General features: G+C 40.7%; 1 protein-coding gene across 2 annotated transcripts in view; it reads left to right on the top strand.

Annotated features, from left to right (window-relative positions):
* The window catches only part of MAP3K15 (mitogen-activated protein kinase kinase kinase 15), a 131,949-nt gene that overhangs the window by 92,067 nt on the left and 22,247 nt on the right, over positions 1 to 17,635 (top strand). For both annotated transcript variants that reach the window (XM_003791887.3, XM_023514327.1), the window contains 7 exons: positions 1,537 to 1,586; positions 3,599 to 3,694; positions 10,083 to 10,170; positions 12,132 to 12,265; positions 15,407 to 15,534; positions 17,161 to 17,291; positions 17,527 to 17,632. In XM_003791887.3, coding sequence (XP_003791935.1) covers positions 1,537 to 1,586; positions 3,599 to 3,694; positions 10,083 to 10,170; positions 12,132 to 12,265; positions 15,407 to 15,534; positions 17,161 to 17,291; positions 17,527 to 17,632 — 733 coding nt within the window. The remainder of the gene's footprint in view (positions 1 to 1,536; positions 1,587 to 3,598; positions 3,695 to 10,082; positions 10,171 to 12,131; positions 12,266 to 15,406; positions 15,535 to 17,160; positions 17,292 to 17,526; positions 17,633 to 17,635) is intronic.

Here is a 17,635-nt window from a genome sequence, read left to right as displayed (position 1 = left end):
TTCATAGCATTTTTATCCTTCACCATGCTGTCATTTTGCTGTTTAATGTCTTGTCCATCTCCCCTCGCTGGACTGTAAACCCCATGAGGGCAGGGACTTTGTGGCTCTCTGAAGTGTCTTCGGTGCTGATCCCTTGCCTAGCACATTGTAGTTGCTTAATCAACATGTATGAATGGCTCTTCTCCCACTGGGAACCATCTTCCCAATCTGTTCCTATTGTCGGGGCTCCAGGATGGCAGGAAACTAATCACCTGGTTGTTCATGGCAGTTCTCCTGAGCCATATGCACAGTCACTTGGCTCTTCTACTTCTCTTCCCTGGATGGCTTAGTTGCTCGTTGGTGACATTCCCCAGGCCAACCAAATTGATTTTCCTACTTGAAATTATTTTCTGTAGTTGGGATCTATTGGTGTTGTAACCTATGGATTTCTGGAAACCAGGATTTCAGACATTCCTTCCGAGGTTAAGCCTTGTGCAAAGTTTAGGGGCAGGGAATGATGAGGGGAGGGCAGAGTTGGATTTTTTTGTTTTTAATTTCAGGGTAATGTGAGGGTACAAACCCACGAGGTCACAATATTTGAATTTGTTAGGTGGAGTCTCTCTTGTAGTTGCGTCCTGCACCCAAACAGAGTCGTTTCAAAAGAGAAAAGTGCATCTCGGTACTGACTGGGATCACGGTCAGTTTCTCTGTTTGTCAGGGTAGGCCAGCTGCTAAAACACAGCCGCTTAAATCCCAGCATCTTAACATGATAAAGGTTTACCTGTGCCTCGTGTTATAGCCACAAACACCAGAAGCATTTTATAATATATTCTACAAATTCACTTCCATCTCCAATCTAGAGCAAACAATATACATTTGAAACCAGAATTTGAGATAGAAATCATAAGCACACAATTACTACACAGTGTCTTTATTTCCATTCCATCTTTCTCTTTCTCCATTCCATCTTGCAATGGATAGGGAAAGACTAAGAGGATGGCTGTGGAGGTTCTCACAAGCCAAGCCCCCAGGTGATGTATCTCACTCCTGCTTGAATCCCATTGGTCACCATTCTATCATGTGGCCCAGTTGTTGCATGGGAGGCTGGGAAATGTAGTTTAGCTATGTGTTCAAGGAGGGAAAAAACTGATGAATGCAGAATGGCGTCGGTCACAGTCTGGCTTCTCCAATGTTTTTGCAAGTTGCTCGACTTAGGTGAGCTGTTCTTATGTTCATTTTTAGAATTTTCCTACTATGTTGACAGAAGATGAAAAGCCATTCACTGTATACTTACTGTGTGCACATTATTTCTATCTCAAATTTAGGTTGTTTCAAATTCATATTGTATGCTCTAAAGGACTCTATTGATACAAGCGAATTTTTACAATACTTTAGAAAACGTTTCTGGTGTTCCCACTTCTGCACGGTCCATTGCTGTAACCCCTAAATCACTACTCAAGTAAAATAGCAGAAATGAATGACCACAGAATGAAACCAAAAATGATTCACTGCTTAGAAAAAAATCAAGCTATTGATTTCTGTGTTTGATACTTGCAGAAACAAATCCATGAGTGGAATTTTATAGCCTCGTCCATAAAGGGAATAAGGTAAGAACATAGAGAAAATGTGGTTATTGTTTAAATACAAATGAGATGATAATGTCTTATGCACTGTAATGTTTCCACTTATTCGAAATATGTGAGGTACTTCGAGCCAAAGATGTTCAAGTGCTCAATGACCGCAAACGCTAGAGCCAGGAGTTATTTGGTAACGACACTTGGCTTGAGGTCTCCTGGGCAGAGTAACGGGGCCCAGAGGTGGTGTTAAGGAGGGTGTGAGGTGCTGTGCTCTAAGGAGAAGTGTGGTACTTGCCTTTTGGACCACGAGTGGTGACCATCTGGGCCTGAGATGGTAGGGCTGCTCCATCTCAGCAGCACTCTGCTCCCAGGTGAGAGTGGCTCCTGAGTAGAGGTGCGTTCTGATCTCTCGTTGCCCTGTGACATTGGGAAAGCCGGCCAGCCTCTCTAGGTCTGTTGCTTCTCTGTTTTCATCACAGAAAAGGCTTGGACTAGGACTCTCCTTTCTCTGATTCTGAGACTGCCTCAGCCACCGCACAAATCCCCAAGTTACCTCTAGATGATCCCATCCTTGATACACTGGTGTTTAAATTAGAATACTATTTACCTCGTTTTATCAGAAAAGAAGTTATTTAAGTAGTGCATTCAGATAATACTGCCCAGAAAATACAAAGTAATTCAAAAGTGCTGAATTTTTTCAAAAATGTATCAGTAACTAAGTTCCATGAGAACACGTAATCAAGAGCCTTCTGGTGTCTTTTTACAGACACCTCTAGCTGCCATGTCAGTCATCAGTAGGGATCTGCCAAGGGCCTCGGGACTGATGTGACATGAAGAGTATACTTTGAGCACTCCCAAGGCCATCCAGCTAACTGCTGTAATTCCTTCACAGATTGGTTTTCAAAATTTGCTTGTGTGGAACCTAATTTTAATTCTTTCTGAGTCCCCTGGCACTGTTAGTGTTTCAACTCAGTATTTGTCATATAACGTATGACATGAAAAGTGAGTTAAGAAGATTTGGATATCAGGAAGAGATGATTTAGAAGGAATAAGATAAAGTGGCGTCAGTTGTTTGAAGGGCTCATTATAGAAGACAATCTTCTGTTTTTCATAGTGTCACCTGGCAGAATGAGGGCCATTGCCTAGCAGAGATGGCCCCTTCTGGGTGAAGAACTTTTTTTTTTTTTAAGAGACAGAGTCTCACTTTGTCACCCTTGGTAGAGTATCATGGCATCATAGCTCGCAGCAACCTCAAACCCTTGGGCTCAAGTGATTCTCTTGTCTCAGCCTCCTGAGTAGCTGGGACCACAGGCTCCTACCACAGTGCCTGGCTATTTTTAGAGCCAAAGTCTTACTCTGGCTCAGACTAGTCTTGAACCTGTGAGCTCAGGCAATCCACCCACCTCGACCTCCCAGAGCTCTAGGATTACAGGCATAAGCCATCACGCCCAGCCCGGTGAAGAACTTTCTTTTTTTTTTTTACTTATGGCATTTTTAATTTTTTTTTATATTTATTTTTTATTAAAGAACTTTCTAATAGAGAAGTTTATCAGCAGATGGAACATGGTGATTTTCTGTCACTGGCTGTGTCCAGACAAGCTTGGAGAACCTGTAGGCACAAACACTGTGTCCTGATGTTTTCCAAGTCTATAAATTCCTTTGATACCATCATAAATTAGTTCACAAATACCTTGCTTTTCTTTCTTCGTAACATTATAAACTCCTTAAAGGCAAAGACCATGCTTTATTCCCTTTTCTGTTGCCCTTATGCTTTGCATAGCGCTGCATTATTTTAAAAACGGGTTCTTCATACATATTAGTTAAAGTCACTGGATGAATATACAAACCCAAACAAGATAAATGTCCCTGGTATTTAATTTCATAGAAAAGTGAAAGAGAAATTTGGGGGTTGTTCATTGAAACATTGATAAATCTTTGAGAAATTTGTAGAAATGAAGAAACTCTGTTTCTAGAGTTTCTCAAAAGCTTAAAATTGGCATCATAACTTACGTATATGCAATCTTATGTTTCGAAATCTACAGCCTATCCAAGTTTGACGAACGCTGTTGTTTTCTTTACGTCCATGATAATTCTGATGACTTTCAGATCTATTTTTCCACCGAAGACCAGTGTAGCAGGTGAGTTATAGCTGACCTAGGTGTTTGCAGTCTAATTATGGTGAATCATTTTTAAAGGGCCTTTGTTGTGAGAGATATTTACTTGCTAGCTTGTCTTCCTTGAAACTTTAACTTATATAAAATTATTTTTGCAGCCCTTTTGAGATGTAATTCACATACCATGTGATTCAACCATTTAAAGTATATAACTCAATGGATTTTTAGTATATTCAGAGTTTTGTAACCATCACCATAATGTGACTTTAGAATATTTTCTTTCTTTTTTCTTTTTTTGAGACAGAGTCTCACTATGTCGCCTCAAACTCTTTTGGGCTTAAGCAATTCTCCTGCCTCAGCCTCCCAAGTAGTTGGGACAACAGGTACCTGCCACAATGCCAGGCTAGTTTTTGGCTATAATTGTCCTTGCCGTTTGGCAGGCCTGGGCTGGGCTCAAACCTGCCACCTCTGGTGTATGTGGCTGTCACCCGAGCTGCTTGAGCTACAGGCACCAAGCCAACTTTAGAATATTTTTATCACCCCCAAAACAAACCCGGTATCCATTAGCAGAGACCCCCTAAATCCTCCATACCACCCCAGCCTTGGACAAACACTAATCTACTTTCTATCTCTATGGCTTTGCCTACTCTGGACATTTTATATGGCTGGAATCATACATCATACACTACATGGTCTCCTATGACTGCCGCCTTCTACTTGGCATGATGTTTCTAAGGCTTATGTGTGTGTAGCACATATCAGGACTGTGTTGCTTTTTGTGGCTGAGGGGGATTCTGTGGTGTGGATATACTACCTATTGTTTATCTGTCCATCAGTTCATAGGCATCTGAGTTGTTTCCACTTTTTGGCTATTGCTAATTTTGTTTCTATGAACATTCACATGCAAGTCCTTGTAGAGACATATGTTTTCTTTTCTCTTGGAGTCAAATTTCTGGGTCTTATGGTAACTCTGTTGAACCTTTTGGGGAACTGTTAGACTGTTTTTTCCCATTTTATATTCCCATTAGCAATGTATGCAAGTTCCAGTTTCTCCATGTCCTTGCCAACACTTGTTATTATCTGTCCTTTCCATGACTATAATCCTAGTAGGCATGAGCCGGAATCTCATTGCAGTTGTAATTTGCATTTCCCTGGTAACTAATGACACAGAGCATTGACCATTTATATGTCTTCTTTGGAGGAATGGCTATTCAAATTCTTTGCCCAATTAAAAACTTTTAAGCTTTTCATTTTGGAAACTATTCAGAACTATAGGAAAGTTTCCAAAACCAGTGTGAAGAATTTCTGTCTCGGTTTCACCGAGAATTTCCCAGTATTTTACATTCTCACTATATGAAATGTTTTTTCTTTCTAAAGTGTTTGAATACATTATGGATCTAATGCTCCATTATCTCTAAATACTTTAGGGTATTACCTAAAACCAAGGACATGCACTTAGGTAATTACAGTACAGTTATTTAATGAGGAAATTAAGATTGATACAGTACTATAACCTAAAAAACCTTACCTAAACTTTACTTTACTTAGTGCCCCACTAATATCCTTTATAGTAAAACAAAAGACTTTTTCCTCTGGTCCAGGGTCCCGTCCAGGATTACATGTTGCAGTGAGTCATCATGTCTTAAAGAATTCATCAACAGTTTTTGTCTTTCTTAGTACCTTCAAAGAGTACAGGCAATTTATTTTGTGTAGTTCTTCAGTTTGGTCTATTTACCATTTCCTCATGATTACACTGGATTTAGGGCAGGAATACCACAGTTCTGAAGTTGTGTCCTTCTCGGTGCCTCTCATCAGGGGACATACAATAGCTTTATATCATTCTTGATGATGTTGACTTGAATCACCTGGTGAAAGTGGTGTTTGCCAGGTTCTCCAAACTCTGCTCATTTTTAATTGGGTTATTTGTCTATTTATTATTGAGTTTTAGGAGTTCTATATGCATTCTCCATACAATTCCCTTGTCAGATTTGATTTGCAAATGTTGTGTCCTATTCTGTGGGTTGTCTTTTCACTCTGTTGGTGGTATCATTTGCAATACAAAAGTTTGTAAATTTGATGAAGTTCAATTTATTTTCTTTCATCCTTTGTGCTTTGGATTCATTTCTAAGAAGGCTTTGCCAAACCAAGGTGTTCTATGGTTTTTAGGTTTTCTACTGAGAGTTTTATAGTGTTAGCTCTTATATTTAGATCTCTGATCCCTTTTGAATTCATACTTGTATATGGCGTGAGGTAGGGAGACCAACTTCCTATCTGGTGCCTGTGCACATGTGACTATCCCAGCACCATTTGTTGAAAAGACAATTCTTTGCTCATTGAATGGTCTTGGCACTCTTTTAGAAAATCATTTCACTGTAAATATGAGTCTATTTCCAGACTTTCAATTCTATTCCACTGTTCTGTATGTCTATTCTTACGGAAGTACCACACTTTCTTGATTGCTGTAGCTTTATACTAAGTTATAAAATTGGGAAATGTGAGTCCTCAACTTTGTTTTTGCTTTTCAAGATTGTTTGGGTTATTATAGATGCTTACATTTCCATGTGAATTTTAGGATTAGCTTGTCAATTTCTGGTAAAAAAAAAAAAAAAAAAAAGACAGGTTATCTTTTAATAGATCAACTTGGGAGCATTGTCATACTAACTATATTGTCTTCCAATCCATGAACACAAGTTGTCTTTCTATTTACTTAGATTTTCTTTAATTTCTTTCAGAAATGTTTTATGGCTTTAGTGTACAAGTCTTGCACTTATTTTGTTAAATACATTAAGTATTTTATTCTTTTGATATTGTAAATAGAATTGTTTTTTTAATTTACTTTTGGATTGTTCACTTTTGTATATTTTCTGTAATTTGCAAACTTGCTGTGCTCATTCATTCTAATAGTTTTTATTGAATTCCTTAGGATTTTCTTGTACAAGATTATGTCATCTGCAGATATAGTTTGAGTTTTTCCTTTCTAACCTAGATGCCTTTATGTATTTTCTTGGCTCAATTGTCTCGGCTAGAATCTCCAACACAGTGAGAAACAGGACTGGTGAGAGTAGATATCCTTGTCTTGTTCCTGATCTTTTTTTTTTTTTTTTTTTGAGACAGAGCCTCAAGCTGTCCCCCTGGGTAGAGTGCCGTGGCATCACAGCTCACAGCAACCTCCAACTCCTGGGCTCAAGCGAGTCTCCTGCCTCCGCCTCCCAAGTAGCTGGGACCACAGGTGCCCGCCACAACGCCCAGCTATTTTTTGGTTGCAGCCGTCATTGTTGTTTTGGTGGGTCCGGGCTGGGGATTCGAACCCACCACCTTAGGTGTACGTGGCTGGCGCCTTAGCCGGTTGAGCTATAGGCGCCGAGCCCTTGTTTCTGATCTTAAGGGGAAGACGGCATCATCAAGTATGATGCTAGTGGCAGGCTTTTCATAGATAGCCTTTATCAGATTGAGGAAGTTCCCTTTATTCCTAATTTGAGTGTTCATGTCGTGTAATTTTAATTCAGCGTATCTCAGACAATGATTAGCACAACATATTTAAAGACTAGACAGACTAAAAAACTAGAGAACCCTTCAATGTGGCTCGGCGCCTGTGGCTCAAGCGGCTAAGGCGCCAGCCACATACACCTAAGGTGGCAGTTTCGAATCCAGCCCAGGCCCACCAAACAACAATGACGGCTGCAACCAAAAAAATAGCCGGGCGTTGTGGTGGGTGCCTGTGGTCCCAGCTACTTGGGAGACTGAGGCAGGAGACTCGCTCGAGCCCAGGAGTTGGAGGTTGCTGTGAGCTGTGATGCCATGGCACTCTACCCAGGGGGATAGCTTGAGGTTCCGTCTCAAAAAAAAAAAAAAAAAAAAGAACCCTTCAATGTATTGTAGGAAAAATGCTGCCAGATATTAGGCAGAACATCCTTTTACTACAGAGTTTACCTTTCTGACCCCTACTTGGTACTTATTTTTGGTAGAGACAAAATCTCTGTGTTGCCCAGGCTGGTCTCAAACCCCTGGCCTTATGCTATCTTTCCCACTCAATCTGCCGAAGTGTTGGGATTACAGGCACAAGCCACCTTTCCTGGCCAAAGTGCACTTAACTATACAGCTTGATACATTTTTACATATGTCTATATCTTTGTACCTGCTTCCCAGCTGAGCACCCCAGAAAGTGCCTTATGGCTCGTCTCAGTCATTAAACCCTCTCCAGGAAGAACTATTTTGATTTTTTATCATCAGTGGTTAGTTTGTCTTGTTCTTAACCTACAAATAGAATCATTTAGTTTGTACTCTTTTTGTTTCTTGCTTCTTTCCTTATAATGACATTTGTGAGATTTAGCCATGATGGATGCATCAGTTCATCCTTTTTATCTCTGCATAGCGTTCTATTGTGTGAATATACAATAATTTATGTGATCTATTGATGAACATTTGGATTGTTTCTAGTTTGGGGCTATTAGTGAATGAAACAACTATGAAAATTCTTAGACACGTCTTTTGGTGAACATATACCAACGGTTGATTTTTATTGATTATATCCTTAGGAGTGGATTACTGGCTTATAGTAGGTCCGGCTTTGGTTCATACGGCCAATAGTTTTCCAAAGTGGTTGTATCAATTTATACTCCAACTAACAATGTATGAGAGTTCCACTTGCTCCATATTCTTAACAGCAATGGACACTATCTTTTAAATTTTAGTTATTCTGTGTATTGGTTTCATCATAGTATTGAGTACATTGGATATCTTTTTTTCCATTCTTGAGATACTTTACTAAGAAGAATGAGTTCCAGCTCCATCCAGGTAAACATGAAATACATTAAAACTCCATCATTTTATGGCTAAATAATATTCCATGGTATGTATATACCATAATTTGTTAATTCATTCATGGGTTATTGGGCATTTGGGCTGCTTCCACAACTTGGCAATTATGAATTGGGTTATAGTAAACATTCGGGTGCACTCATAGGAATGATAAAACACAAATATAGTCTAGGAAGAGGGAGGGGAGAGGAGGGGGCAAGGAGGAGGGTGATTGGTAGGATCTCACCTAATGTGCACAATGCAAGGGTATATTTCAAAAGAAGAGTAAATTATAAATGTCTTACTACAAAAAGTAAGTGAGGTGATGGATATGTTAATCAGTTTGATTTAAGCATTCCACATTGTATATTAAATTATCACATTGTACCCCATAAATGTATAGTTATGATTTTAATTAAAAAGTAAGTTTAAAAAATTTTAGTTATTCTGATGCATGCATACCCTGTGTCTCCTAAAAAGCCTGACTATTGGTTTTCCCAGCTTTCAAAGAACAGAAGAAAAGGGGGGATGGGGGGGACTAAGAGAAAAAAGCATTTTAATGTTTTGTAGAAATTATCCTGAAGTATACAGTATTCTTTCTGAATGTGTTAAGAGAGAATTCTGAAAAAAAAATTTCTAATGAGTCAAGGTCATTTGGATACCATAAATGACTACACAAGTCTAGGAAGTAGCTGATTTGGCCCAGCAGCATTTGTGAGAAAGACGTATGGGTAATAGTTAATATTAAGTTTAATCTGTGTCAACAGAATGATGTGACCACCATATACATTTCTCCTCACCCCTCCACTTGCACAATACTCGCTGAGAACTAGACTGTCTACATAAAGGGGTGTTCAACCTGCACCCTATGGGCCAGCTACAGATTATTTGAGGCCTATTTTGCTTATCTGTAGTGTCAGATATCACAAAAATTATGCACGGACCTTTTTAGCTCATCAGCTTTCATTAGTGTTTGTATATTTAATATGTAGCCCAAGATAGCTCTTCTTCCAATGTGCAGCAGAAAAAAAAGGTTGGACATCCCTGAATGGTTCCACTATCCTTAGCATCAATTAAATCGCCCCTGGAACACTGATCTCAGGGCCACACTTGAAGAGTAATACAGGAAAGCATTTGAAGAATTACCTGTTAGTAAACTAAGAAGCAGTAAGGGAACAAAAAGGAAAGACTTAAAGGGACCCAATAAAATTATGTACATTTCTAATGGGTTGTTAGGTAGAAAAGGGGGTTAATTCTAAGCAACCTATGGATAGAACCCACATAAAAGAAGTCTTTGGTTCAGTAAAAGGGAAACATGTCTGATTAGGCTGTCCAAAGAACAAGCTGTCTTTGGTAAGTAATGTGCTCAAGCATCAGTTGACCAATTAGTTGGTGGAGATATTATATAGAAGGGATTCAAGTATCATGTGAGTATTTGTACTTGATTAGATAACCACCAAAGTACCATGGCAAATCAAGGGATGGGCTGATTGCTCCATGAGTTGTAAAAGTTTGGTTTATAGTTGAGCACAGTTGAATGTAATAAGGCTAAGTTAAAGGTAAGGCACAAGAGTGACCCTAATTGATAGCATCTTTGTGACATATCGTATTCTAGGTTTTGTTCTTTGGTCAAAGAGATGATAACCAATGCAGTGGGTGGCGCAGTGGAGCTGGAGGGAGAGACTGATGGAGACACCTTAGAGGTGAGTCGCAGAAGGCCTAGAACATGGCAAAAGTTATTGTCTTTGCTGGAAGAAAATGTCCCCCTTTTTTGGTGTAAAAATCATTGAGTATATTTAGGAATACTCATGGACCAGTCAGCCATTGCTGTCCATGGGGCTATTAGAGATTAGGTTTAATGTATCTCCATAGAAAAATCTCATTACTTTGGGATCCTTTCAGTCAAAATGTTTTTAAAAAATTGAGCATGGACTAGACAAAAACTTGCTTTTGTGCATAACCTATGAAAATGGTTTTTCTAAGCTAATTAGTAATGTTTATAAGACTACAAGAGAAATAGTTGGCCAATCGGAAGAATAGTTTTTCATTTATGCCTAAAATGACTTTAGTTGTATCTGTGTGTGTATAATATATTAAATATAACAACTTTAAAAGCATTTTTTTCAAAGTAAGATCATCAATAACCTCATTTGGACAGCACAACTGTATTCCATGTATATATATTTAAAGCCTCCACAATTAGCCAGATTTGCCACTAATGCAGGTTCTCCCAAAGTTTACAATTTAATGAGATTTTACTCTGCTTTCAGGTCAGATTGAAAGGAATTCCTTGGGGTTTCTTTCAGAAAATATCAGAGAGGCCAGGCACAGTGGCTCTCTCCTGTAATCCTAACACTCCGAGAGGCTGAGGCGGGAGCATCACTTGAGCCCAGGAGTTTGAGGTTGCTGTGAGCTAGGACTGTCCCACCCGCTGGGCACTAGGTCAGGTGACTGAGTGAGACCCTGTCTCAAAAGAAAAAAAAAAAAGAAAATTAAAGAGATTTAATATTTGAATTAGGTACTAAAATTCTGTTAGGATCAAAGTTTAGTGTAGAAAGGAGATAAGTGATGATGTACTTTGAGAGCAGCAGGCGTGGCAGCACCGAGGAAGGTGTGAGGTAAAAGTCTCACGGAGCCTGCTGATTTCTAATTAAATCAGAGATGGCCACCCTTACGGGGGTATCCAAGCCACGGGCCACATGTGGATCACGTGAGGACTTTTCTGCATAGGTGGCGGCAGATGTCACAGAACTGAGCGCAGCCCTTTTTATTTTGCTCGTCAGCTTTTGTCAGTGTTTGTGTATTTCATGTGTGGCCCAGGACAACAACTCTTCTTCCAGTGTGTCCCTGGAGAAGGCAAAAGGTGCACACATCCCTGCTCGTGGTCTTAATTGTCCTGAGCATCCCTGGAACTAGATGCAGAGGGACACAGATGTGCTCACAGAGGCTGTTCTGTGTATAAGCTGCACTTCTGTAAGTAGACACAGTGGAGCGTGCAAAACAACAGAAATAACCGATCACTGCCTCTCGGCACGAAGTAAGCATGGCACAGAGTGCAATTGCATCTGTTTCAATCATGGAGAAGCATCAATTTGAATGCACCTGTGTGCAGCAGCTTTTGACGATAAGATTGGGGGAAGAAAATAGCAATGCTAATTGTAAATTGAATTTTTACAGCATGTCTTTACTATTAGATCTATATGCTGGGAAACCCAGCCTATGTACTTTGTATTAAGACTATTTCAGTTTTATTGACCTTCGGTTCTTTTCTGGGCCATCGAAAGAGATTTGTCTCCTGAAAAAGTGATAAGGGATCATTCAGGAAGACACCTATTTGGCATTTAACATGCTTAGAAGCAGTTCTAAATCACAGCATTAAAGTAGGGAGGAAATTCCAAAAAGGGAAATCAGTGAAGATACAGGTGAGCCATGTGTTTTCTTTTTTGGATTTCACTTCATAAAATGATGCTACGAATACACGAACAACTGAGAATTCTACACCTTAAAAGTCATTATTCAATGAAAAGTACATAACGTAGGAACTGTGACTTGCCTGGCACTCCAATAATGTTATTTATAAATGTTTTAAAAATTGCTAGACATCCTTTCGAGGGCTTCTGCCCTACAGGTTGTGTTATTTTGTCCTGTGGTTTTCCTCCGTTAGTATGAGTATGACCATGATGCAAATGGCAAGAGAGTTGTCCTGGGGAAAGGCACATATGGGATTGTGTACGCCGGCCGAGATCTGAGCAACCAAGTACGAATAGCCATCAAAGAAATCCCGGAGAGAGATAGCAGGCAAGTCTGCGGGCCTTCCACATCCTTCGGTTGCCCTCTCCACACCGCAGATCCCTTGCTCACCAGCGATAGTGTGGAGGAGGATTTAAGGATAAAAATGATCACAGAACTTGTAATCCCCTTGTAATAAGGGTGCTCTCCTTTTGTTCTCAGATTTAGAAAGTGGAACAACTAACTGTACTTAGAGGCATATGGATTACAGAGAGTCATATTTTAAAAGAAAACTCTAGTTGTATTTCTACCTATCACCTAAGTCTCGAGTTTTACATTTTTACATAATTATTTCCAAATATTGAAAAATAGTAGAACCTCTGTGAGTTGAACGTCCAAGGGACTGTAACAAACTGGTCAACATACAGAGGTGGCCAACATAAGGTCTACTGTATTGACACATATATACGGTCCATGTCCAGTATTATGAAAATTAGGTTAGTAAGGAGGTGGTCATCTATGAAGGCTCTACTGTGTGTAACTACAGTCTTCTAAATTCACACTTGTAGGCCAGGCGATGTTGAGTCACACCTATACTCCCACCAGCTTTGGGAGGCTGAGGCAGGAGGATTGCTTGAGACCAAGAGTTCAAGACCAGCCTGGACAAACATAGCAAGACCCTGTCTTTACAAAAATAAATTTTTTAGAAAGAAAATTAAAATAAGTTCATACTGTAGCAATTGAAAATACTATGATTTGGAGGCACCATTGCAAACAATTAAATGCAAGGCTGTGCCTGATGGCTTATGCCTATAATCCCAGCACTGTGGGAGGCTGAGGCAGAAAGATCACTTGAGCCCAGGAGTTTGGGAAGCAGTCTGGGCAACATAGTGAGACCCCCATCTCTATGAAAAATAAGAAAAATTATCCAAGCATGTTGGCACATGCCTGTAGTCCCAGCTACTTGAAAGGCCGAGGCAGGAGGATCACTTGAGCCTAGGACTTTTGGGATTTATTTATTTATTTATTTATTTGCAGTTTTGGCTGGGGCTGGGCTCAAACCTGCCACCCCCGGTATATGGGGCCAGCGCCCTACTCCTTGAGCCACAGGCACCTGAGCCTAGGAGTTTAAGGGGACAGTGAGCTATGATGATGCCACAGCACTCCAGCCTGGGTAACAGAGTGAGATCTTATCTCAAGAAAAAGAAGAAAATTAAATGCTATAAGAAAATAATGTGTTTGTAATACAAATTTTTTTTACACTCTGCCCTTCAATTTCACCCATAGCTGTTGGGGTATTTTTCTACCATTGGTACTGCTCTAATTTATTTCTTCAACATTTTTAACTTTTATCAAATGTTCACTTCTTTTAAAATTTATATCTCACCTGAATTCTAAACAAGAGCATTGTGCAGTATTGACTGGCAAGCATTTCTATAAATAAGCTTCATGCACAGTAATGGCCACAGCATAGGAAATAATCATCCTGTGGTCCACAGGCATGTCCGTCCCCAGTCCACTGGGCACTGGTGGATATGTGCAGATGTCTCCCTATCTGGGTGATCGCTGATATATTAGGGATGGGTTACAAATGATTCCCACCAGCTATAAGACCCTTCATTCATTCATTCATTTGCTGATTTTTTTCAGTGAGATAGCATGTTGTGTGAATTGTAAGACAAGGCCTGAAATTTCTTCACTTAACAATAACAAAACCAAGGCTGAGGAAGATAAAATGACTTCCCCAAGGATGTATAGAAACAAGATGAGGCTCTGGGTCTCTTGAGTTCCCTGTCCAGTATCCTGTGTATTGTTCTCATGATGGACGAAGTGTTCCAGTTGTATATATTTGGAGAATTGCTGGGATATAACTTCTTCTGAACTGGCAGCAATAAAACCGTTCCAGCATTTCATTACCAACAGTAGTTCCTGGGATTTTAGAGCTAGAAGGGGCTTTTAGAGACTGTTTCGTCCAACTCCCTGGATTTATAGGCTGAACTTGTGATTAATTGGGTACCTTCTCCACGCCAAATTCTGGGTAGCACTGGGGCCTAAAAAGTGACCAGGATACTGTCCTTATCCCAGGGTGCTACTAGTTTGGTGGGAGATGCAGGTACTTCAACTGTGCATCAGAGTGACAAATACCATAGCAGAGGGCCACACAGAGTGTTTTTAGAACAAAGAAGAGGAATTAATTACTTTTCCTAGATGATTTTTGGCAAATTTGAGAAAATAGTTCATCTTTCAACTGGTATTTGAAGGATGAATAGAAGTTCATTTAGTGGAAAAAAAGGCCTGTGCTGAAGATCGGAACTATTAAAATACAAAATATATTCAGAGAACCACAGATTGTCTGACATGATAGGAATGTAGGGTGTGGGGCAGTGAAGGGGCTTTGAAATGAGGCAAAAGAATTTTAAAAGGTGTAGTCTGATCTGATTGAAGGTCCTTCTATGCCTGTCAAACAGTATGGTCTTTATGTGGAATTTGTGTGAGGAAGGTATGTGGTGAAATGTGTTTTAAGTAGCAGTATAGCAGCCAGGGGTGGGAAGTGGTCTAAAAAGGCCAAAGGCTGCAGCTGAGTGGCCCATGAGGTGGCTGCCATTACAGTCTGGGGTGCGTCTATAGAATAAGACTAGAGGGTGGCTGAGAACAGAACCTTCTAGAACACTCTTCATGGGGTGTTGAGCAAGAAGTGATATTGAGAGAGGTAGAGAATGGCAGTAGTCATTAACTGAGTACTTACCACACACTAGCCACTCTACTGGGCACCTAAAAAAATTGACACACTTTGGCCCCCAGCAACCCTGCATGGCTGGTAGTATTGCCCACTGTTGAGTAATCTCATGGAAGACAAGAAGGGTAAAGTTTCCAGAAAGAAGGGATTGGCCGAATGGGTGGAGGGAGGGGGATTGGAGGGATCACTTCTGAGGTTTATCTTACAAGGGCACAAGTGAATCTTTCTAAGAGTAGAATGTGAATGTTTTAGAACAATAACTAAGAAAATGACATGAAGGCTATGTTAACCAGTTTGATGGAAGTATTTCGGATTGTGTGTGACAACCCCACACTGTACCCCAGAAGTGCATTAATGTACATAGTTACCATTCAATAAAAAAAAAAAAAAAGAAGAAGGGATTGGCCAACAGTGGGGCAGGTACTAAAGCCCTGGGATTTGGCAGGTGATGCTGGCTTTTTTGTTCCCAATAGATACTCACAGCCTCTGCATGAGGAGATAGCCCTGCACAAGTACCTCAAGCACCGCAATATCGTTCAGTACCTGGGCTCCGTTTCAGAGAATGGCTACATTAAGATATTTATGGAGCAGGTGCCTGGAGGTGAGTAGTTGCTGCCTTCTAATCTCATTACTGAAAATCACTAATGAACCTATAACATGGCCATCATTAGTTTCTCCTTCCATTCAAAAAATGACAGAGAAGCCAGGCCTCTAGGGCACTCTGGAGGGTGAGGCAGAAGGATCGCTTGAGTCCAGGAGTTTGAGGTGCCTGTGGATTGCCACTGGACCCTAACATTGTGCCCATTAAGTGGGAGCACACCCATCCCCCTTCTTCCCCATTCCCCTGTTCCCTCATTCCCGTGGCCCCCCCACCTTGAACTGATTTGAGGTTTTCTCTTACGTGGTTGTGAATTAGCTCATCTACTGGCTTCATATCAGAATTGAGTACACTGGATTTTTGCCTCATGATGCTTTACTAAGAAGAATGTGTTCTACCTCCATCCCGGTTAATACAAAAGATATAAAGTCTCCATCTTTTTTAGTGGCTGAATAGTATTCCATGGTGTACATATACCACAGCTTGTTAATCCATTCCTGGCTTGGGCATTTAGGTTGTTTCCACATTTTGGCGATTGTCAATTGAGCTGCAATAAACAGTCTAGTGCAAGTGTCCTTATGATAAAAGGATTTTTTTCTTCTGGGTAAATGCCCAGTAATGGGATTGCAGGATCAAATGGGGAGGTCTAATTTGAGTTCCTTGAGGTTTCTCCATACTTCCTTCCAAAAACATATGAGTTTGTAGTCCCAGCAACACCAGAATATCAAGAGCCAGGCCATGGGATAGATTTTGCCCTCAAAGTGTGAAGTGCTGTTTCTTTTTCCCTCCAGTTGCTCATAGTCTAGCAAAAAAATGTCTCTTGTCCACATTAGTTGATATTCCAGGTACTAAGTTTAAGGGTAACAGTGGAATTGGAGATAAATATATTCATTGTTTTACAGATAGGGAAACTGAGGTGTAACCAGGTCCCATAGCACTGTGTAAATGGGAAACTGAGACCTGCTGACGCCTGAAGGCCTGTCCTTGCCAGCAGGACAACCACCTGCAGCTCTTATGTCTACCTCCGAGATGTGCTCAGAGCAGCCTGAGGGGAGGTTTTCCTTCAGCCCAAATGTCCAGTGCTTAATAGCATAATTGGCAAAGAGGTTAAATCAAGAAGATCCTGCCCCCGTGACCTTGCATTGGGCCTTCTCACATTGAGGACAGAGAGGCCCCACTTCATCCAGTCCTACTCCCTGTCATCCTAAAGGGCCCCTCACTCTGGACCTGTCCACGTCCAATTACAGGGCAAAGCATAAAATGTGGCTTTGACCTAAGCAGAATGGCAGAGACGGTTGTGCAGAAACAAGTATCAGTTAGCCCTGACATTGGGTCACTCCCCCCAAGTTTAGAAAGCATTTTTACTGTCCTCCTGACTTTCTCCAGCTGATCAGAGCTAAATCCAAAGTTGGACCCACTGAATGTCAGGGATCACAGCGGTTCCTGTTCACCTCGCACCTTTGCTCAGGCTGATGTGCTGATTCGCATCCCGTCCATTCTCTGGCTGTGGCTATAGAGAAGGAAACGTGTTGCATTTCGTCCAGATACAGCAGTGTTGGTGTTATTTCCCTGAACTCTTATGATTGAATCTTTTTCATCCTGATGAGTGTTTGCTGTGTCTGTGTCCAGGAAGCCTGTCTGCTCTTTTGCGATCCAAATGGGGGCCGATGAAGGAGCCCACAATCAAGTTTTACACCAAACAGATCCTGGAAGGCCTTAAGTATCTCCACGAAAACCAGATAGTGCACAGAGACATAAAGGTACGTACTTTCTAAGCCGATGAGGTTTCATTTTGCTCCCATCAGGTCATGAGAGCTGTTGGTAGTATCTGCTGAATGACTGGCTCACAGCAGGATAGGATTTAGCATGACAGCCCCCACAGTGCAAAGTCAAGTCTTCCTATAGGCTAGTGACAATTTCTCAAGGTCCGTATCTGTTTCACAGTACTTTGTTTAAATTTATCTTTAAATACTTAATGTCATTCTTTTTCTAAAGGGTGATAACGTGCTGGTAAACACCTACAGTGGAGTGGTGAAAATCTCTGATTTTGGAACCTCTAAACGTCTTGCGGGAGTGAATCCGTGCACAGAGACTTTTGCAGGTG

This window comes from Otolemur garnettii, unplaced genomic scaffold (genome assembly GCF_000181295.1).
Source record: "Otolemur garnettii isolate 467f Iridium unplaced genomic scaffold, OtoGar3 scaffold00051, whole genome shotgun sequence".
Classification (NCBI taxonomy): domain Eukaryota; kingdom Metazoa; phylum Chordata; class Mammalia; order Primates; family Galagidae; genus Otolemur; species Otolemur garnettii.
The sequence above is the reverse complement of the archived record's forward strand: the minus strand, read 5'-3'. Positions and strand labels throughout refer to the sequence as shown.